This window comes from Saccopteryx bilineata, chromosome 3 (genome assembly GCF_036850765.1).
Source record: "Saccopteryx bilineata isolate mSacBil1 chromosome 3, mSacBil1_pri_phased_curated, whole genome shotgun sequence".
In the NCBI taxonomy this organism is placed as follows: domain Eukaryota; kingdom Metazoa; phylum Chordata; class Mammalia; order Chiroptera; family Emballonuridae; genus Saccopteryx; species Saccopteryx bilineata.
In genome coordinates, this window is record NC_089492.1 from 242,506,932 (window position 1) to 242,529,704 (window position 22,773).

At 44.5% G+C, this 22,773-nt stretch overlaps 1 protein-coding gene across 9 annotated transcripts in view; it reads right to left on the bottom strand.

The window, feature by feature from the left end:
- The window catches only part of FGGY (FGGY carbohydrate kinase domain containing), a 456,511-nt gene that overhangs the window by 64,645 nt on the left and 369,093 nt on the right, over positions 1-22,773 (bottom strand). For 7 of the 9 annotated variants that reach the window (XM_066269069.1, XM_066269063.1, XM_066269066.1 and 4 more), the window contains one exon: positions 18,049-18,143. The exons of the other annotated variants lie outside the window; for them this stretch is intronic. In XM_066269069.1, coding sequence (XP_066125166.1) covers positions 18,049-18,143 — 95 coding nt within the window. The remainder of the gene's footprint in view (positions 1-18,048; positions 18,144-22,773) is intronic. 9 annotated transcript variants of the gene reach the window in all.

Below are 22,773 nucleotides of genomic sequence, written 5' to 3' on the forward strand. Positions count from 1 at the left end.
AACTGTCTCTTCCACTCAACTGTGTAAATGTGGTAAGGTCTGTGATGTTGTTTACTTTGCTCATCACTGTACCCAGGCGGATATTTGTTGAATGAATAGACAAATGTCTGTCTACTAAGCTGCTCTTCTTATCTCGGTCTGTCGGGCACTAGAGCTATGAAAATAACTAAAGCATTTTTTTGTCACTCACATAAGGGATCTGTAAAAACTGACAAAAGTAAAGGAAATGGGGTATTCATTTCTAATTCCAGAGGGGTTTTGTATAAATCCAGTGACACAAATGGAATTAAATTTTCTGTAATCTTCCAGCACAAAGCACTGACGTGGGACGTGGTATGGCTATCTCCCTGCTCTAAGCCCCAAGCAGGATTCAAACCAGTGGTGTTAAGCCCCCAACATAATCAGAAATTCCCTTTGAAACATACTTTTGAAAAAGAAAGGAAAAGAAAAAGGGAAGGCTTTGCAGAGGGCTTGCTCACTGCCTCCTCTCAGAACAGTCTGATCCCCTTTGCTAGAGAAGCAAGAGGTCAGAGCCCCAGATGGAAAACCAATCTCCAAGAGTTGCCGGCTAGAATTTCTAATTCACCAGTGCCATGACATGCAGGCGGTTTCCAGACCAGGAGGATGAGGCCTGAGGCTGTAGCCTCCCCACTCCACTGTGTACAATTAGGCCAAGTTGCCTCCCCACTTCCCCCCTCCCCAGGAGCAAACAACAGGCTCACAGGCACAGAGCCCTCAAATCTACCTTTCTCACTGGCCTGGCTCTCCTATTTGAAGCTATTTTATTATTGTGTTAAGTATGAGCACTAGTTACTTTAATATATGTTGGGTTATCTCCACTGAAACAATCTAGACCAATGCATCTGATGTTCGGCAGCCACGGTGTGGGGGAAGGGCACGACAAGGGAGGCAAGAGACATGGCTCACATTTTATCTGTTTTATACATTTGCTTTCCAACTATTCCACTGCTTGACATTTTTTTTTTTTTGAAAATCAGACCTAACTCTTCTGGTTTAAAGATGACAAATCTGAGTCCCAAAGACATAAACCTCTTCCCCAGGCTGCACAATAAACTGGTAACTGAACCAACGCCAAAGACAGGGGAGCTTATCTTTGAAAAATGAGAGTAACTGAGAATCGGAAGCAGCAGTCTGGATCCGGTGTAAACAGGGAAAGTTGCTTTTGGCGACACAGCTAATTACTCAGTGGTCTAGGATTGGAGTTTAGTGCTGGCTATCTATGTGACCACCCACAGGAGGCCGCCTTCTCAGCCAGCTCCAGCGAGATCCCAAAGCCACTGTAAAGCTTCATCCCCAGTTTGGTACAACATAGATTCATCCAGCACCTACTCCTGGCTAAGGATGAGGAAGACAGGGCTCCAGTGAGGCAAAGAGACACGGACACACCTCCGGGCAGTGGGAGAGATAAACCCAGGCAGCAGGAAAGTGTAGAGGTCAGCCTCCCAAGAGGAGTTTCCAAACCAGCACTACAGATCAGATCGGTTTCAGTATTACCCCAGTGAGCAGACTATAGGGGAATGAACGTCTAGGTCCATTATCTTACTAGCTATGTGACCTTGAGAAAGTCCTTAACCTCTTTGTGACTTAGGTTCCACGTCTGCAAAGCAAAACTAATAGCAGGACCTCCTGGGGCTGCTGTGAAGATTAAGGTGCATACTCTAGGAGCCCCTCTGCTATCATTTTCAGGAGCCCCTTGAAGGGAGGGTCCCAGCCCAGCACATACAATAGGCTGGGCTCACTACCAAGCTTGCTGTTTCCTAGCAGTCTCAGCACTGGCTGGTACCCCTACTTAAGGACCGAACATTTCTGCTCCAGTATCTCTGCACTGGTTAGTCATTTTACTGAGATGAAGACAAGGGCTGCAATCCAATCATTTGTATCAGTCTGGTCTGTCAAGATCGCCTCATCAGAGATGCTGATAGGTGCAATCAACAGGGCCAACCTGGTAGGAATTCACCCTGATCTACTCCACCCAACACACAGGCTCCTCCAGAGCAAGGGTCAGCGGACAGGGAGGGAGGTGTGGAGGGAGAGGAGGTGGGCTGGAGCTGGTGTGAGATGCATGGCTTGCTCCCGCATCTCAGCGGCGTTGTCTCCGAAGGCGCCTTCTCCATCCTGAAACTCTCAAGCATAAACTGTTACAACACGCTAGACACAAATGTGCTCTAGTGAAACAAGATAGCTTTCTAGGGGCCTTTAAACAGCTTTCCCCTTCTATTTCAGGAACTCTTCAAAACTATCAGAAATAAGTAATAAACCTTTGCTATCAGTCCCAGGCTGAATTAAGTTACAGGTGATTTTTCTTAAGCAGGAAGCAGTATTATCATCTAAGAAGCACTTAATGTTGATTTTTTTTTAATGAGGCTATTAGCCTATGACTTTAAAAAAACAAACAAACAATAGACAGAGTCAGGCAATGTTGGGCAAAGGATGCTCTCAAGACTCCTGATCGAATGCCTAATTGATCTGTTTATCGTTAACAACCCTCACCCCCAATCAACTATATCCCTTATATATCCACTTTCCCTTTTGCTACTCCAAAACTGGGGTCCTTCCCAGGAGCTGAGAGACCTTCCTTTCTGTCTGCATTTACCCCTTCGCTCTCCCTGGCACCTCCACCTGAAAATCGCTCTCCCTGCTGCCTCTCTGCTTGGCCTAAATGAACGTGTCCGCTTCAGGCCTCACTTCTTGTACAGAACCATACTTCTCTTTCCTGCATGTACCTGTTACCAGAGAGAAGATCATGTAATGCCACTCCCTGGTTTCTGGATGATTCGTTTTTATTTATCTACCCAGAATGTCAGCCCCTTGAGGGGGGAAACCTGGCCTTGCCTTTTGCCTGCCTTCTTTTTTGTTGTTGTTTAATTTTTAACAAACAGTTCACCCTATACACCACCTAATCTAGTATTTTGATGTTACCAATAGAAAGAATGTGTGGCTGGGCACAGAAAAACCTGCATTCTAATTCCAACTTGAATATTAACACCCAGTGTGACATTGGGCAAGTGCTTTTAATGTTCTGAGTCTGTTTCCTTGTTTGTTATTGTTTGAAAACAATAAACTTTCCACATAAACTGACTCTGAGAATTGGGTAAGAAAGGCTGAATATTATTTCTGAAAGGAAATTTCTACAAGAAGGCCAGAGCAGCAGGAGAGAGGTATGTAGCTTTCCAGCTATCTGCTTGGAAACAGGAGGAAAGCTTGGGAAACTGAGGAACAGAGAGAAGTCTCCAATAAACATTGGCTCTGAGACATAAAGACTTAAGTTCAACTCCTAACACCATTACTTAATAGCTTTGTGACTTTGGGTAAGTAAGTTCCCCTCTCTGAGCCTTCACTTCCTCACTTGGGGGAAGAGATTGATCACACACATGAAGCAGTGACTCACTTACAATAGTGAATGGTCCACAGCTCTGGCTCAAGAAAGAGGAGTTTCTATTCCTTTTTACACGATACTATCTTGAAATGTGCTTGGCTCTGGCTTCTAATCATGTCCCGTCTCCTTAGAGAGGTGGTAAGCCGCATGAGGCTGCCGGCCTCAATGCCTGTCTCAGAGCTGGACATTCACTAAAGACACCTAGCTCAATTTTTTGGCATTTGGGCTTCACTTAGATAAAGTGAAACGCTCTCTGTGATAACTAGCTACTCCTCCTGCTGCTGCCCTAACTAATTCCAACTGGGAGAGAGGAAGGGAGGTGAATTCATTCTAAGGACTGACTTATCTTTTTTTTTTTTTTTTTTTTGTATTTTTCTGAAGCTGGAAACGGGGAGAGACAGTCAGACAGACTCCCGCATGCGCCCGACCGGGATCCACCCGGCAAGCCCACCAGGGGCGACGCTTTGCCCACCAGGGGGCGATGCTCTGCCCCTCCAGGGCATCGCTCTGCCGCGACCAGAGCCACTCCAGCGCCTGGGGCAGAGGCCAAGGAGCCATCCCCAGCGCCTGGGCCATCTCTGCTCCAATGGAGCCTTGGCTGCAGGAGGGGAAGAGAGAGACAGAGAGGAAGGAGGGGGCGGGGGTGGAGAAGCAAATGGGCGCTTCTCCTATGTGCCCTGGCCGGGAATCGAACCCGGGTCCCCCGCACGTCAGGCCGACGCTCTACCGCTGAGCCAACCGGCCAGGGTAGGACTGACTTATCTTTTAATATTTGAAATCAACTGTAATAGAGTCTAGTCAGAAGAACTGAAACTATTCTAGGTCTTTCAACAGAAAGAATTTAATACAAGAAATTGGTATCCTATGTGACAGTGGAAAAAAAGCCAAATAGGTGATGTTGAATCAATTCAAAGATCAGCGGCGGCAGAGAGCTGTCCCACTCCTAGGGATCAAGGTATGATGGGAGGCTGTGGTGTGACCACAGCCCGGAGCTAGCGATGTCAGGTTGGAGCTGAAACCAGAGAAGCACTGAGTGGCCAGAACTGGAACCTGAAAGGGAGAGGCTGCGAGCTGAAATCATACAGGATATGGATGCAGCCGCTGCTATAGAGAAGGGAGAAATCACCTGACTTCTCCCATCTTCCTGCACATCAACCTTCCACCTGTGTCTGCCATTGGCCAAAGCAGAGGCCAGGTGCAAGGGAGCCTGGGAAATGTAATACACAATAGATGAGGGGTGAATACGCTCTGTGAGAGCAACCAGGGAAATGGATGGCCCAGCCATCTTTCAAAAATATATGTAATGTGCTAAAATAGCATGGGAATGAAAGTCAGCTAATAATGACAGTTAGCAACATAAATATTGTTATAATTTTGTATAACTCTCACTAAAAGTTTATTTATACCAGTAATTGTGGTAAACACTTTGTACATAGTATCTTGTTTAATTGTCACAACAAGCTTATGAGGTACACACTTTTAATAGTCCTATTTTTTACAAATGAGGAAACCAGCATAGAGAGGTGAAGGGACTGACCACCTAACACAGCTAAAATGTTTGAACGCAGGATTGAAACCCAGATTCATGTGCTATCAGAGTCTATGCTCTTAATTATTGTCCGATTTATACTTATAACATAAATCATACTGTTAAGGGTAAAAGGGAGAGTACTAGATAAGTCGAACATGAAGCTTCTCATAATTTCTGGGAGAATATTTTGAAGACCTAGGTTTCCAGGGCTGAAAGCCTAGAACACTCTGTGAGCATTAAATTTGCCCTTAAAAAAAAAAAAAAAAGCAGAGATTAAAAAACAAGTACATCATCTAACATAGCTTATAAAGGTCCGTGGCGTTCCCTCTTAAAGGCGACAGGGTATTTTTGCTAAGGAGATGCCAAGTTCAGCGGCCTCGGTAGGCTTGCTGTTTACTGACATTTGATATGCTTCAACATCTGTTGCCCTTCTCGACTGATGGGCGGTTCATTTTAGCACTTCCCGATGCCAGGCTGATAAAAAGCTTTAGTGCTGAGATCCTGTAAGACAATCACAGGTCAGTGACGCAGCTCTGTTTGTAAAGCTGGCTGAGGGAAGGAATATTCAGGGAAGAGAGGTGGAGGGACATTCATCGACCATGCTGGGTAGTCTCAGTTATACTCTAGGGACAAGTGACATCTCCAGGAAGTTAGAAACCTGGGAGATCCACATATGATGTTCTGGGTTGTTTCTTTCTTTCTTTTTAAATTTTTTATTGACTGGTTTCTTAGAGAGACAGAGAAGAAGGGGGAGAGAGAAAGAGAAGCATTCATTTTGTTGTTGCACTTAGTTGTGCATTCCCTGGTTGCATTCCATATGTGCCCTGACAGGGACCAAACCCTCAACCTTAGCATTTCTTTCTTCTTCATCTTCTTCTTCTTTTTTGATTAAGTGAGAGGCAGGGAGGCAGAGACAGATTCCCACATGCACCCCGACTGGATTCCACCTGGCAAGCCCCTAGCATGTGATGTTCTACCCAGCTGGGCCTCAACTCCATTGCTTGGCAACCAAGCTATTTTAGTGCCTAAGGCCAAGGCCACGGAGCCATTTTCAGCATCCGTGGCCAACTTTGCTCAAACCAGTCGAGCCATGGCTGTGAAGGGGAAGAGAGAGAGAGAGAGAGAGAGAGAGAAAGAGAAAGAGGGATGGGGGAGGGGTAGAGAAGCAAATAGTTGCTTCTCCTGTGTGCCCTGACGGGGAATCAAACCCAGGACTTCCACATGCCAGGTGATGCTCTACCAGTGAGTCCCGGCCAGGGCCAGACCTTAGCATTTCAGGACAATGTGCTAAGCAACTGAGCTAACCAGCCAGGGCCCATACTTTGGGTTCTTAACAAGGTGGTATGTAATGAATCCTTCTGCTTCTGTGAAAGTCCATGGAATAATTTCTAGGTTCGCTTTTAAAGAAATGGCAAATTTAGAATTTGGTACCAGAGAAAACTTAATCTCTTTTGGAGAACTGGTATACTTCTTCGATTCTGTGAAAACTCTATGACTTGACATATTTCCCAGTTTTGACTGGGCTGCCTGGAAGCTCAAAGTAAACTCCTTATTTATGGGTCAGAGACGCACAGGCCAAACCTGTCCCATAAATCTGTTTGGCTTGGAACTCACCAATCCAGGATTAAAACACTTTAAATTTCAGTGTCCTTAGGCAGAGCATACATTCTCCAACCTAGTACAGAATCCAGCCACCTGACCCTCTGCTGCTATCTTCCTGCGTTACATGAACTACTGGAACCTAAAGACATATACGTACATTTGAGGAGCCCCTCCCTCTAGTGTAAGTGGTTAGTGTATTCTCCTCTTTCTACATAGTTTCAGACTTGAGAGCTTTATTTTGCTCAGTTTTATTCTGCTTAGTCACTTATTATTAGTTTCCTCAAATCCTTTGTGGAAGCTGACAATGAATGATAAATAAACAAATTTTTCTCTTCCATGAGCAAAACTGTCAAGACCAGTATAAGCAGCTGTAATCCCACTGCACCCAAGGACTGACTGGTCATTCCTGGTGAGTCACTCTGGCCTGCTCCACCTTCCCCACCTGTTCAAGGATTACCATGGCTGAGGGCTCAAGCCTACCTCAAGCAGCAGAAAGAACTTCTTCCTCACTAGCAAGTAAAGGACCAGGACATAATCAAGTGGCGTGTGCCTTATTTCTAGCATCTAATATGTAAATCTAGCTCTAGATGCCCCTGAGCATTGGGCTGCAGGGCATATGCAGAGGCTGGGTCTGGAGCCATGCCACTGAGTGTCCAGCCTCATTCTACCACCAGCCATCTATGTGACCTTAGGCCAGCATATCGATGTCTTGATGCCTGAATTTCCTGTTTTATAAAGTGGGATGAGGATACCACTTACTTCACAGGTTTGTCATGAGAATTAAATTAATACAGGAAATGACAATAGTACTGTCTGTGTTCTGAGCATAGTGCTAAATGTGTTTTCATTCATGGAATCTTTGCAGCAATTCAGTGGGATCAGTGAACATGGAATTGAGGCTCACAGAAATGAGGGACCTTCCCCAGCAGGGTTCATTCACACAGCTAGCCAACCAAGGAGAAGCCCTCACAGGCCTACTATCTCTTTTCTGTTTCATTTGATTTCTCTGATCCTGCCCATGGTGGGCTCCGCTCACTGACCCATACTTGGTAGAGAGCTGCTCTAATACCACGTGCCTGAGGCTCCAGCGGTTATTGCTAACAGTTACTGTGTTGGGGTGAAATGGAGAGAGATTTGGACAGCACTGAGGCACACATTCCTTTCTCTGCCACTCAACCACTGCCAAGGTTAAGAGCAGAACTGCGGTCACATGCCCCCCCCCCCCCCCCGCCAAGTTCTAGCTCTGCCAGCTCCATCACTAGCTATTCTTCTATAGGCCAGTTCAAACGCTGCCTTCTTAGGACTTTTTCAGCCCTCAAGACTATTTCCTTGGTGCTCCATTATCTCATTGTATAGTAATTTATAACAAACAGATAACAAACCATGTTAAATAAACACTATGCCACGTGGCACGTACTAACGTTGTTTACTCCTGACAACATGCATCGTGAGATAAATATACTTATGATGCAGATATTATTGTCATATTTTTATAGCAGAGAGCTCTGAGGCAACAGAAATTAAGTAACTTACCCCAGGTAAGTTGCCGAGCCATGATTTGAGCCCAGGCTAAAACCCCACGGTCTTTGCCATTACACTTAGTGCTGACGTTTTCATAGTTGTATCTGTCTCTGTCTACCTCCTCCCCACCAGACTGGAAACTCTGTGGGCACTGAGACATGTGTAATTTTTTGTCCTGCTACCCTCTAGGACTGTCCCTGTCACATGGCAGGCTCCTGCTGATGAACCTTGGCTTAAAGACTCAAACGAGGAGCCTTATCACCTACTTGAATCAAGGCCCAGACACATGCCTTTTCCAGATCTAGCCAACTGTCATCTGTCAGCCGGCTACCTCAGCCCACCTGACCTCCAGCTGGGGAGGGCAGCAGAAAATGCATCCTGACATCACGGGAAGGACCCAAGGAAAAGGTACACTAATGGGGCAAAAATAAGCCAGCCGAGTGATTAATTTGGCCTCCCCTTCCATATTATGTTTACACAAGTTGATTATATAGCACTTAATTACTAATTTGCTCTACTTAAACCAAGAGTGCTTTTAATTTTTAATGAGATAAGGGAAGAAGATGCCTTTACTTAGTAAGGAGCAGCTATTTTATTTCCTTCTCTTTTCATGCCCAGCCAATTAATAACATTTCTAAGGAAATGCATCCCTCTCATGAGCTCTTTCTCCTCATCTTCTTCCTGACCTCCCAGGTTTAAAAAGAGATGCAAACAGACAAGAGCTACTCAGCATCAGACTGACTTCGCTTTCTGATCTGGCTGGATGGGCCGGGAAAGGCTTTGTAAAGTTGAATCACATGGGACCCATCAACAGGACTGACTTTGGGGGTGCTGGGGTGTATCTATTTCCAGAAATCTTGACTCGCTTGTTACTGACAACAGAGAACACAGTCATGATCTTCACACAGGGCATTCCCCTATCAGGCCACATCATTTCCTGGGTATTAATGTCAGGTAAGTGTAAGCACTGCCCTGGGGCTGTTGAGACATAAGAGCACAGACATCAGCGTCAGATCTGGACTTTATTGCTAGCTCTGCCGCTCGCTGTTGAACCATGGGCACATTTCTAAACCCCCCCTTTTTTTTTTTGTATTTTTCTGAAGCTGGAAATGGGGAGAGACAGTCAGACAGACACCCGCATGCGCCCGACCGGGATCCACCCGGCACGCCCACCAGGGGCGATGCTCTGCCCACCAGGGGGCGATGCTCTGCCCCTCCGGGGCGTCGCTCTGTCGCGACCAGAGCCACTCTAGCGCCTGGGGCAGAGGCCAAGGAGCCATCCCCAGTGCCCGGGCCATCTTTGCTCCAATGGAGCCTCAGCTGCGGGAGGGGAAGAGAGAGACAGAGAGGAAGGAGGGGGTAGTGGAGAAGCAAATGGGCGCTTCTCCTATGTGCCCTGGCCGGGAATCAAACCCGGGTCCCCCGCACGCCAGGCCGATGCTCTACCGCTGAGCCAACCGGCCAGGGCCCATTTCTAAACCTTCTAAGCCGCAGTCCCTACCTGTAAAGGAGAGGTGAATAACCTAACTTGCAAGAATCATTTATCATCTAAATCACTTTAGCACAGTGCCCAGCTCAGAGGCAGTGCAGAAAAGTATTAGCGTCCTTGCCTTTCGCATAGGTAAGGTAGGAGATGGGAGCAGGGATAAGGGAGTCCCATCTGAGGACTCCAGCCTATCTGTCATCATCAGCGGAGCTGTGGAGTCTAGATCGGAGCTACTCAAAGAGCAGATCCACAGTGACATAAGAAGCTTGCCCCAGAACATGAACAAACACATTGATTCCTTCACTGAGAACACCTTGCTATGAATAAGATATCATAATTGTTTTACATTTTGATGCAAGTACCTCATCTTGTTGCAAATCTGTAACAAACCATTTAGATGGGGCTCTGGTCAGCAGAATGACCTGAGCACCACCGCCTAAGGACTGTTGGACATTTGCATGTTCTCCTGTGGACCCTCCCCAGCCTTCTCTGGGCTGAGCCAGGCTCACTTGTACTGACTACACCAATGAGCTCCCTTGCCTTCTGATTTTGAGTTCAGCCAATGGGGAGCCAGGCAAAAAATCAGAGAGAGGGAGGAGAATGGGGTCAAGAACTGAGATGTTCCCCTCCACAGTCACTGACAAGCCAGCTGACCTCATAGTCTCTGAGACAAGAGACAGCGCTCTGCTCTGAGGTCACAGCACCTGTGCTCTCCCCTCACCTCTTCAGGTCCAGCCCTTGCAATCCCCGAAGCACCACATCCTTTCTAGTGACTTCTCTCTGCCCTGCTCCTCAGGCTTATAAACAGTTCCTCTACTAAACTCTCTGCAAGCATCCAACTTTGTGGGGGCCCTGACCAACTCAGCTACATTTTACAATGCATCCTAATTCTAGCTGTTTCTGTTACCAGTTTTTAAATAATAGCAATCACACTCAGCCCCAGAAAAGTCCATTTGCATACATGATTGACGAGAATCCTCAGCTTTGAAATCCTAGCTGAGGCCTTGGATTCTGGCCTCATCACTTTCTAGCTGTGGCTTCAGTGAGTCCCTTAACCTCTCTTACCTCACTTTTAAAATTATTATGACAACAGTATAGGAAATTTCCTTATATACAACTTCTAACATGTTATCAAATTTTTTAATCTTTATATTTCTTTGATACGCATAATTGAAGATACTCCACTCATGTTTCTGAACCTATGGTACTTTCTTATGGTTTACTACCAAGATTCAAATACTTCTAATAAGCAATTGTAATAATGATTTTTTTCCCGTTCTACATAGTTCTAGATCATTTGCCTCAATGTTGCTACCAAAACCTTTTCATAGACTTCAGTAAGACCTGTATACATTCCATGACTTTGAATCAAACTTTGTCCGACAGTATTTGGTATATATGTATACACATATGTGTTTGTGTATATGTGTGTACGTAGTTATTTTTCAGGACTTTTTTTTTCCCAATTATAGAAAATTCCTGACTAAATTAAAGGTCTTATCTTTCCTGACTTCTTATTTGGTTCCACAACCTTTTCACTGTGTTGAATATTAAGTGTATATAGCACGGATCTGCTGTCCATAAGTTATTCTAGTGTAAGGACTAAAATACCCAACCTATTCATTTCCAATATGGAATTTTCTATGAAACATGAAGGCACAAATGTTAATTAGAATGAATTAATTACTTATATGTATGTGTTTCTATGGGAAAAATGGAAATCTTACATATTTTTTTCAGATTTGCATCAGTATGAAATGTTATCTTGAATAAAATGAAGCCAAAAAGTTAGGTAAACTTTAATTTAAAAATAATACAGTTTTGTAACCCTTCTAAATTTCTAAAGGACTCAGATTTCTAAAGGATATTTTGCCTTTTTCTTTCCTTTTATAACAGCCCAATTCTTAAGTTCCTGGGTAAGAACTTCAGGGGGAGAGGGATATTTAGGGAAAATGTCTGTTAGCCTAATTCTTCGTGTTAATAACACTACTATAAAAAGTGTCTTTTAATGAAAACTCTTAATTAGTTAAAGTACTTTTAAATATCTACCTCTATAAGAAGTGGGAAGATTATGATTAAAAGCAAATAAATAAAGCAAGACAATACTGATGAGCATATTATAAAATACTCTCCAGGCAAAAGGAATTAGAAGATTTCCAAACCAAAGGAAGCACGTTTCTTAGTTTTATTTCTATATTTGATACTCAACCAAATAGTGCTGACAAATGTGTGAAGCTGATATTTTCTATAAACCACACCCCCCTGTGAAGGGCAGCTGAGTTGCTATATTGAAATCTGTGACTTCCTCAAGCAATGAATAGACATTTACTGGGTTGTGGTTTGACGGAATGAAAAGAACATGACCTTTGTAACAAGCAAGGTTATATGACCTCTCCATTCTTCAGTCCTCAACTGCACACAGGGGACTGTTAGCACCCACTGGTTGCTGCTAGGATTCTATAATGATCATGGATAGAAAGTAGCAGGCCCTGTTCCAGGATCACCCTGAAAGGAACAGGAGAGTTAAATGTTATGTATCTTATATATTGAAGTAATTTCCAAAAATAGAATTCTAAATTTGAGCTAATGTTTTGACTTTGACATCCATGGTTCCATTCTGCAAAGAGGGTTGGAAAGGATATTTACAATGAATCAGGACCTAAATGTATTGCTTTTATTTATTTTGGAGACAGAACAGTTCTGGAAAAGATAAGAATATACTGTTAACCAGGTGTAGCAATAAGTATAATGAATGTTAGAGCCCATATCATATTCTTAACTTAATCCTGCTTTAAAGTATTAATTACCACTTCAGGATTTCTGTTGACTTTCTATGAGGTAGTGACATATGGGACAGGACATTGAAAATTCAATCAGGAATCTGAATTTATTTAATTAGTAACCAGAATCTCCCATCTCCAGAAACACATCTTAAGCAGCAAGGGGCAAAAGGTAACTAAACAAAGTTGATGACATCAAGACCACATGTGAAATGAATGAGATTATAAGAGGCCTGGGATGAAAGCTAAACGGAACTAAAATTCATAGCAACAGGCTTCTTGGACACAAGAAGTGTGAGCCCTGAATTTTTACACACCACTACTGGTTGCATAGTGTTAATATGTACCAAATCCAAAAAGTTAGGCAGACTTTTGACAACTACACCTCATAATGCATTTTAACATAACTTTATGGTATGTGCAAAAATTTAGCCACAGAGATGTTAGTTGCAGCATTATTCAAAACAACACAGGCAACCTAAATATTCAAAACGGGGGACTGATGAAAAAAGTCATGGTGTATTCTATAGGGTAGAAAATTATGCAGCCCACAGACACGCTAAATAAAGATGCCTACTATATGTTTTGGGGTGGGAGTAAAGTCTACAAAACTATGCCTTATACGAACACATTAAAAACAACAACAACACTGACTTAAAAATATGCATAAAAAGACTAAAATAATAGCAACCTGTATCTGAACTAGTGAATATTTTAGGGTAGTAAGATCAATGTTTTCATATTTTTCTTTCAGGTTAACTGAAGTTTCTTTTTTTCCTAATGAACATGAATTCTTATTTGTATTCCACAAAAAAAAAAAAAGCAAATTATAATTTGAGTGTGCCAAGAAATAAGATGGTTTCATATTTCTGAACATCCATTATATATCAGTCTTTCCAAACCTCAAGAAACTGAAGTCTTGATAATCAGCTTTACTTTGCAAATGTAAAACTGGTATTCATGGTGACAGATAGCCAAAGAAAACTAGAAATCACAGAAAGTTGACTCACAAAATCAAGTGGAGATGTAGTGTATTGTATACAAAATCACAGGCTTTGAAGCATGTAGTAATATGTGATGAATAGAACTGGCTCTCAATGAAGTGAACTTCATGACAAAGGATAGAAGGAGAAAATTCAGCTCAGCAATGAGCATGTCTGCAAGGACTGACCTTGAGGGTAGACCAGAAGGTCAGCGTGGATGGTTTATCTCGTAGGCACACACTACACAAAGGGTGAGTAATCGCAGCTCTCAACTGGCCACTTACATGTACTGGTCTGCAAGACCCGGGGGTCTATCTAGAACGTGACTGGGAACGCTGATAGTGGGAGCACATTGTCAATGGTTTACGAGGCAGGGACCTTCACACTGTGGGAGGAAGAACTGTTGGATGAATTGGTTGATTCCTAGGTCATACTCTTTTAGTATTAATTAGCACAACTGACTTATTTTCTTTACATGGGTCCTCACCTTAACTGATTGTTAAATTGGTCTTTTGTCACTATGTCCTTTTGCTGATTTTTGCTTCCTGTGGTTCTTCACTGCTTTCTTTGGGTAGTGGTGGGGGCTAAAGGAAGCAGAGTGGAAAGCCATTTAGTATATCTGCCCCTTTGCCATTTGATCGAGTTTCTTCTCAAGGCATCTTGAAATGGTTTCTTGTTTCTGCATGCTTTGCATGTCTTCAAACTTCTGTACTGCCTGTGCTTAGAAAATGTAAGCATATTGATATTTCATAAACTTATTTTTTCCACTTTGTTAATTTTCTAGGGCCTGGATCCCATGGAAGAATTATGGGATGCTCCCGACTTCTAATTGTAATTATTTGGTTTCTAGGTTATTCAGAATTAGGGAGGAACACTTTGGAGTGCAGTGACAGCAATGGGTGACTTTCTGGGGATGAGGGAGTGACCAAACGCAATGGTCACAGTGGTCAAGACTGCATGGATTCCACACTCCTACCAATAAAAGGAGCAAGCCTCTCTTCCTGCGTCCCCTCCCACCTACTCACTGGCTGATCTTTTACCATGAAAGTAGCATCTCTGTGGTTTGACTCCCTTTTAATGATTAAGCTGTAGCTATAAAGACAACCATGACACGATTCTTGTCACACTGTCTACTGGAGATACAGTTTTAAAACTACGAAAAGGAGAACATCATTTCTGGAGAGGGATAATCCTTTAAGATGTTATTCATCATTCTACTCTTTAGTGAGAATGGATGGCTAGATCAATACCCTCTGTGAGATCCTAATTTGAAAAGGAAATAGTAAGAAGGCTTTAGTTGTTGAAAGGAAGGGAGTGCAGGAAAGAGCAGAGGAAGAGAGAGACTACGAGGACGTGAATGGACAAAAGAACACGAGGTGGGCACTGGGAACGTCAGCAGGTTTCAAAATGTGGAATAGCAATGAACCTCATAATTGACCAACCTCTCCCGCCACATAATTCTATCTGCTGTCCCTTTCCTTGAATGTGATCAAACTTTCCCATTATTAAAATGTAGAGAGATTTACAATAGCTATAAGTAAAACCCACAACTATAAGTCCTTCTAATCCATTGGTATCCCAACCTCAGGTACACAGCTCTAACCCTAGCTGAAGTCATTGATTCACAGGCTTAGGAAATTGGGAACTCTTTGTTCCCAAACAGCCTGGGTCCTCTGGACTCTTCCTGGCCATTTCTTCAGTGTAGAGGAGATAGATGACTCTGGCTTTTTCTACTCAAGGCTGCATGTATTTACATTTCCAAAGCAGTTCCAAACATAAGCATTAGAATAATGTTGAATATTATACCCAGGGCTCATGGAGGTCGTCAGAGCTTTCAAGGGCTCTTCATATCAACGGCCTCACATGAGTGGCAATTTTTCTTATTTAAATATATTTTTTAAAGGAAATACAAGAAGCACCAGGAGAGGTCAGGTGGAACTGTTTGAAGCTATACAACAAATGCTACAAGGATTTTCTCAGGTAGGTGATGACAGATAAAATATCAGGTTTCTTTCAGCTGGACCTATCTTTACTAGATTATAGGGTCTCCTAAAACCAAAAACAGTCAGAAGAGGCACATATGTCCTTGGGTTGAACAGGAGACATGAACTGGTCTTTAAGATGTTGTTGTGAGCCTTGCAGCTCCTATTCAGGTCACCAATGCCAATATTCGAGTGACTATATCTCAGATTCTGTTCCGGAGGATTAATGAAAAACCTCCTACAGTGAAGATGCCAGTGTGGGATTGTGAGCGGACTCCTCTTGAAGCTGTAAACTTGTTTGATAAAAATGCCCATGAGGTGTAGTAAGTCACGGTGTGAAGTATGTAACAGAGAAGCCCCATCTCATCATACTACTTTGGGAGGCAGACTATTTCTAGATTTTGATCAATGACATTTCTTTTCAGAAAACAAACCTTCAAACAGTTTAGAAGCCAAAAAATATTCTTAAAGAAAAAAAATCAAACAAAGAGAAACAGAATGAAAATCAGGATATTGATCCAGAAAGACCCTGGTTTTAATTCTGCTCTGTCCCTTATTAACTATGGTCTTGGGCAGATTACTTAAAACCTCTCTGAGCCTTGGCTTCCTCATGCATAACACAAGGATAAAAACATCTATCCTGCAGTTAGGGAGGCTGTCAAAATTAAATGAGGTGGCTTAGTCTGCTAGGGCTGCCATAACAAAATACTATAGGTTGAATGTTTGAATGTTTAAATAACAGATTTATTTTCTCATGGTTCTAGAGGCTGGAGTTCAAGATCAAACAGACAGCATGATCAGGTTCTGGTGAAAACTATGTTTCTGGCTTGCAGAGGGCCACCTTGTCGCTGGGCCTCACGTGGAGAGAAAGGGGGAGGGGGAGGAACGCAAGCATGTGGACCAGCTCACCGGTGTCTCTTCTCAAAAGGGTACTAGTCCTAGCACAACAGCCCCACTCTGATGATATCATCTAATCCTAATTACCTCCCAAAGATCAACCTCCAAATACCACCATGTTGGAGATTATACCTTCAGTATATGACTTTTGAGAGGACACAAACATTCAGCCCATAATATGAGGTAACTTATGCTGGGCCTTAGCAAGCATCTCTACTGTTTTTGTGACAATTAAAATATGTCCCAGGAAGGGCAAGGCATCTAGTTGTGAGAACATCTTCAGAAATTGATAACATGAAAATAATAATTGGGAAGTCACTGACATTTCAACAATAAATACCTCCATGTAATGTTTCTGAACACCAGAAAATCCAGGTAAAGCTGAAGATTCAACTCTACTGTCTTTGTTTAAAAAGTGCAGTTAAAATCCACAAGCATTCATGACTGGAATTCATTCCTTGGAGGGGACAGTTCACAGGCATCAATTCCAGAAGCTTGGGCAGTATGTAGGGTACCACACTTCCCAAAATGTGGTGCAAAGAGCACAGATATTGACATCAGACTTTTGCATCTGTCTGTTTCTAACAGGGTACCCTAAAGTTCTGTCATCTTTCTGGATCTCTGTTGCCCGTGTATGCTGTTATATCAGGAAGAATATATGAAAAGCACCTGACATAGTTCTTGGTACATAACAGGATCACAATAAATGACTGGGTTACTGGTGGAAACGCTGGTTCCTAGTCCTGACCTTGAGACCTTGGGGAAGTCATGCACAAAGGAAGTCATTTAAGCTGATGCTCAGCTGAAAAAAACATTTCCTCTACTCTCAGCAGTTGGAGCCAGACTTCCTGGTTTGGGCATTTGCTACCTGTTTCCATGTAGGCTAAGTTTCTTTATGCCTCAAGTTCTTCAACTATGAAATGGGAGTAATTGAGTAACCGGTTATAGGACTAAACGTGCATTCTGAATCCAGGGAAAGAACTCCTAATGTGCTACTGACTATTATTACAGATAAAAACATGGAGTAGAGAGCAGAACGATCAGGTCACAGAGACAGAAGGTAGTCCAGCCAGGATCTGAGCCCAGCCAATCTGACTCCAGAGCCTGTGTTCTCCGTGTCTACCTGGGCTGCTTCGCTACCCTTTTGTAAACCTGCTGTTAATACTACTCAATATATATTACGTTACCACTCAAAGTCTCTCCATAATAGTTCATGTGTGAAATGTCTTTTGCAATTTGGTGGTAGGAAAAGCTTTGTCTCGTACAAGAAACTGGTGTGTTTCCTCTTTTTGAAAATAAGAGTTATGCAACTTATTATGTGTTCGTTTTGCCTTGGTTGCCAGGAAGCTCAGAATCAAACTGTGTGCTCAATCACTGCCACCAAATCGTGCCCTTCTTCCCGTATCTTTGTTCCTTATCCCTTCTCATTCCCTTTTCACTGACATTGTTGTTTGTGTCTCTTGTTGATAGAGGCCTCACAGGTACTTGGACAGTGGCATGTAGAGACGAAATAAGCAAACGCAAATCTGAGATTTACATGAAAAACTTAAATTTTGCATCTTACCTGTTCCACTTGCTAAAAGAAAAATGGTCAAGGGAAAATTTCAAAGAAATAAATAAAGAGCTATTTTAAAGGAGAAAAAAAGAAAATCAACAGAAAAACAGAATGACCAACACAAACAGAGGCCAAATCAAATAAAAACTGCAATAAATATGTCTGAGGCTAGAAGTGTTTGTGCTTTCCCTGGCTGGAACCTATCATTTCTTAATTATATCCTGTGTGTGTTTTGCAAGATGTGAGCTGCTGTCAAGAGGAAAGGCAGTTTCAGACTGGGGCAGGGCCACGCCCACCCCTTGCTCCTCACATACCTGTACAGAAGTGAAATCCCCCGAGGCGCAGGCACCCAGAATAGCAGCGCCCACGAGAACAGACTCCACCTCTTGGGACAGGACCACAGGCATGCCTGCGCAGGACAAGACCACACCTTGGTTAGGGAGTAGGGCCGGCGCACTGTGAGGAGCCAGCCAGCAGTCCCAGCGGCAAAAACACATGGTGTGAAGGTAGCAACAGGCGCCTCCTCCCCACCCTCTGGACTTACGTGTTCCTTGGGATTCCCTGGCTCTAAAGGTTTTCATGGCCTCTGCCTACTGGTACAGTAGCCAAGAGCCCCTTGGGAGCCAATGTCATACCGATCAACTCACGAAACCTTTGTGCCCAGGTTTCCTGGCCTTCTGCTAGCTGCTGCCTGCCACTTGGTTCAATTTCAGCTCAACAGACATTTATTAAGTGCTTTGCTGGGCCCAGGGAATACAGAGATAAATTGAACTCTGTCTTGCTCTTTAGGTCTCAAAGGGGAGATGGGTGAGAAAGAGAAAAAAGGGGTTATTCTGTAACTGAGATGCACTAAGAAAACAGCACTAGTAAGAGAGGTGTAATTAACCCCTCCAGTGGCTTCCATTGTCCTGAGTACAAGCCAAAGCCTTTACAATAGCTGACAAGGCCCTCTGGGACTGGTCCTGCCCCCGATCTGCCTGTCCTCTCCTCCCTGCCACACTGCCCTGGCCTCTGTGCACTTTCTTAGTTCTGCTCCAGGGCCCTCACCCATGCTGTTCCTCTGTCCGAGTCACTTTATTCTGAATGTCCTCACAGCAGCTCTCTCCCACTCTAAGTCTTTGAGCAAATATCTCCTTCCCACCGTGTCTTTCTTGACCATCCAATTAAGAAGGCAACTTACCCACAAGCTCCTTATCTCTGTTTTATTATTATTGTTATTATTATTTGTATTTTTCTGAAGTTGGAAACGGGGAGAGACAGTCAGACAGACTCCCGCATGCGCCCGACCGAGATCCACCCGGCACGCCCACCAGGGGGCGACGCTCTGCCCACCAGGGGGCGATGCTCTGCCCCTCCGGGGGGTCGCTCTGTTGCGACCAGAGCCACTCTAGCGCCTGGGGCAGAGGCCAAGGAGCCATCCCCAGCGCCCGGGCCATCTTTTGCTCCAATGGAGCCTCAGCTGCGGGAGAGGAAGAGAGAGACAGAGAGGAAGGAGAGGGGGAGGGGTGGAGAAGCAGATGGGCGCTTCTCCTGTGTGCCCTGGCCGGGAATCGAACCCAGGACTTCTGCACGCCAGGCTGGCGCTCTACCACTGAGCCAACCGGCCAGGGCCTCCTTATCTCTGTTTTCTGTTTCCCCATCACCTTCCCACACTGTATTATGAAGTATCTTTTTTTTTAAAGTCTTTACTCATTTTAGGAGAGAGAGAGAGAGAGAGAGAGAGAGAGAGAAGCAGGAAGCATCAACTCCATGTGTGCCTTGACCTGGCAAGCCCAGGGTTTCGAACTGGTGACTTCGGCATTCCAGGTTGACGCTTTACCCACTGCGCCGCCACAGGTCAGGCCTTGTTTTATTAAATATTTTGATTATGGTTTGTCTCCCCTGCTAGAGCATAAGCTCCATGAGGGCAGAGACTTCGTTTTGTCCACTGCTAGACCCCAGCATTCGAGCCCAGCATCTAGTACAGGACAAGTGCTTAAATGAATGAACACTCGTAGGGTGGGGACGGGAGTCATCAGAGTGGGGATGAGTTTAAGCATGCATTTGAAGGACGAGCGGGGTCTGCCAGGCACAGAGTCCGCATGCCAACTCCCACAGGTGGAGTGTTCACGGTGGGTTTCAGATAAACAGACATAAGTAGAATTCTTAGGATTTTATGTATGTGCACGTGTAATAAATAAAGCATACATAAAATATATAAATATAAATGTATCTGCTAATCAGGAGATGGCAGCAAACTCCACAGAGGTAAGCTCTATGGCCACTCTAGAAAAACTTTTCCTACTCAAGACATTAGATTTACTTGTTTCCAAAGACTGAACTTATTATTCTATCTTTTCTGGGAAGCCTTCCCTGACATAACCTCCTTTGCACTCCCACCATCTCCTAATACACCCTCTCACTCAGGACGGGGTCAGCTGGCCAGCCGTCCCAAGCTAAGGGGGCAGAGAACAGAATTCTCACACACACGCCAGAGTACTCAGGAATACCAGTCCCGCACCGCAGGTCAGCATGCGAGACTTTGCTCACAAGTGTCAGGTGGGGTCTCCGGGAAAAGCTCAGGCCTGGTACCATGAGCCCATATCCTTCAGCACATCACGTAAACTCTTTTAGCCTTGGTTTCCCCATATGTAAAATGGGGGGGGGATGATAAGACTTTCCACACAGGTTTGTCATGAGAAAGAGCATATACAGTACTTAGCATGTTTTCTGGTCTATGATAAGCCCTTTAGGATGGTGGCTGCTACTGTTAGGATTGACATGGATGGTGAGAGAAGCCCTCTTCCGCACTTCTCCTGGGCTGGAAACTGGCACTGTGGGGAAGAAGCTTCTAGAGAGGAAGGACCGGTTCCAGGCCAAGTCAGAAGAGCAGTGAACACCGTTGCAGAATCCGGGCATCATCAGACAGTGTAACCGTGACCACCCTGTGCACTGGGACTTTTCAGAAGACAGATTCTCCAGATGTCATTCATCTCCCAAGCCCCTCTTTACCCTGTCAAAAGCCTTGCTTGCAGACCCCTCCCACTGGGACAGGAAACTAGAGGAAAACTGGTGAGTTTCCCAGTCAATTCTCTAGCTGCACCCCGAAGTGCTCTGGAGCCAGAGTGCCAGGGCTTGAACTCTGGTTCCCTTGATGACTTAGCTGTGTGAGCCTAGCCAAGTTAGCTAACCTCTCTGTGCCTCAGTTTTCTCATCTGAAAAATAGGGTTACGATTCCACTTATCTTAAAAGTGCTATTGTGAATAAAACACTTAAAACAGTGCTTGGCTTGCAGAGAACATTCAATTAGCACTAGTTCTGATTCTTCAAGTTTATCTTGTCTCTGAAGTCCCTCTGCACCTGTTACCCTGGGTGGAACCAACTCACTGCTTCCATTTGCCCCTCAGGTCAGTACCCCCTTCCCCGACCCCACCTGCTCTGGGCCCTGGAACACTGGCCTGCGGGTACCACATCTGTGGCCCACCACCCCTGGCTGCAGCCTGGAAAGCTGCAGTCTGGCAGGCCTCTTCAAGGAGCCCCTTGGTCTTAGTCTGGGTACCTCCCTGCCCTGTCCCGTGTAAACCGAGGGGTGGGAAGACTGCAAGTAGCCCCAGAATATTGCCTGGTGGCCGGGGTTTCCCTGCACTCTGCCCACACCTCTGTAAATAGACTCTTTGTTTGACTTTTCTCCAGTTAATCCAGTTTAAGTGTGTCATCTGTTCCCTGCCTGGACCTGACTCACACTGACACCAACGTCCTCTGGGCTCCACAGGGCTCTCCGCACGTCGAAGAAAACACGCTTTCTGTTTGTAATGACCCTGCTGGCAGGACGCTATTGTTCTTCTCTGTATCCCCACGCCACTGGCAGGGCCGGGTTCACTGGCATGCTCAGAGAAGGCTTTGGAATAAATAACTAAACAAAGATTAAAATAATAAATAAGACAGGAAGAGGGAACCTGTACTGAAATCACCAGTATTAAAAAACACAATGTAGAAGGAGGAACATTTAGTCCCAAGTCAGTGGGGAAACCTATAATTACTTAGTACGTACCAAGGATTTCTTGAAACCACAGTTAACTGCATGCCCAGGGCACAGAGACACTCTTCCTCCTCACACAGAGGACGTTGCTCAAGTTGGCAGAGCCCTACTCCCCCAGCTTGCATGGAGCAGGCTATTCCTCCAACGGCTACGATTTTATGTACAAAACATTAAACTGTTTTCTTCTCTAATACCCCTCCTTCTTTGGGTGTGGCACTGCCTCTGGAAAGAGGTGAACTAGCATTCATTGGACACCTACTCTGAGCTGGGCAAAGAGCTCGGTGCTCCCAAATGCATGAGTATAGATTCCTTAGTATAATTTACAGGAGCAAAATAATATTATTTCTATCTTTCAGCGAAGGAAAATGAGGCTCAGAGAGGGAAAGCAACTCACCCAGAGTCACAGAGCTGGTCCACCCCCACCCCGCTCTTCCCATTACTCCACACTTTCTCCAAAGTATCTTCCAAATTCCACTGTGTCTTCCACATGCATTCCTGAGAATCATGTCCCCAGCCTATGGTCTCTCAAAGTCTTTCTCTGCAGGAAAACTAGAGTATTTCCTACATTTAAAGGCACCAAAAGCTCTACCTCTACACTCTCTGCTCTGTGTGTGCCTTTCACAGGAAGCGCTGGCTGAGGGAGAAGAAGGAGGCAGCCTGGAATGTGAACTATTTTATCTGATGCATTAATGAGTTGAGCAGAACCCAAAGCATTTAAAGGCAGATGCACTTTGCCATCACTTGTCAGTCACAGGCTTCCCAAGGCAGAGGAATTCCAGGCCAAAGAAAAGCTCCCTTTGTCTGGAACTGTAACTGGTCCATAGTCAGAGACAAAGGGTCCAGTTTCAATCAGAATCCAAATAACGATTAACAGCCTTTTCATTCAACGGCCTGAAGAACAGTTTCCAAAGCAGGAACTTTCAGTGAAGCGGCTGCAAGCCCCACTTCTGAGTCAGCTCCAGGATGCAAGGCCTGGTGGAGGCCTCGCTTGCATAAATGCAGGAGCCGCAGTGCCGAGGTG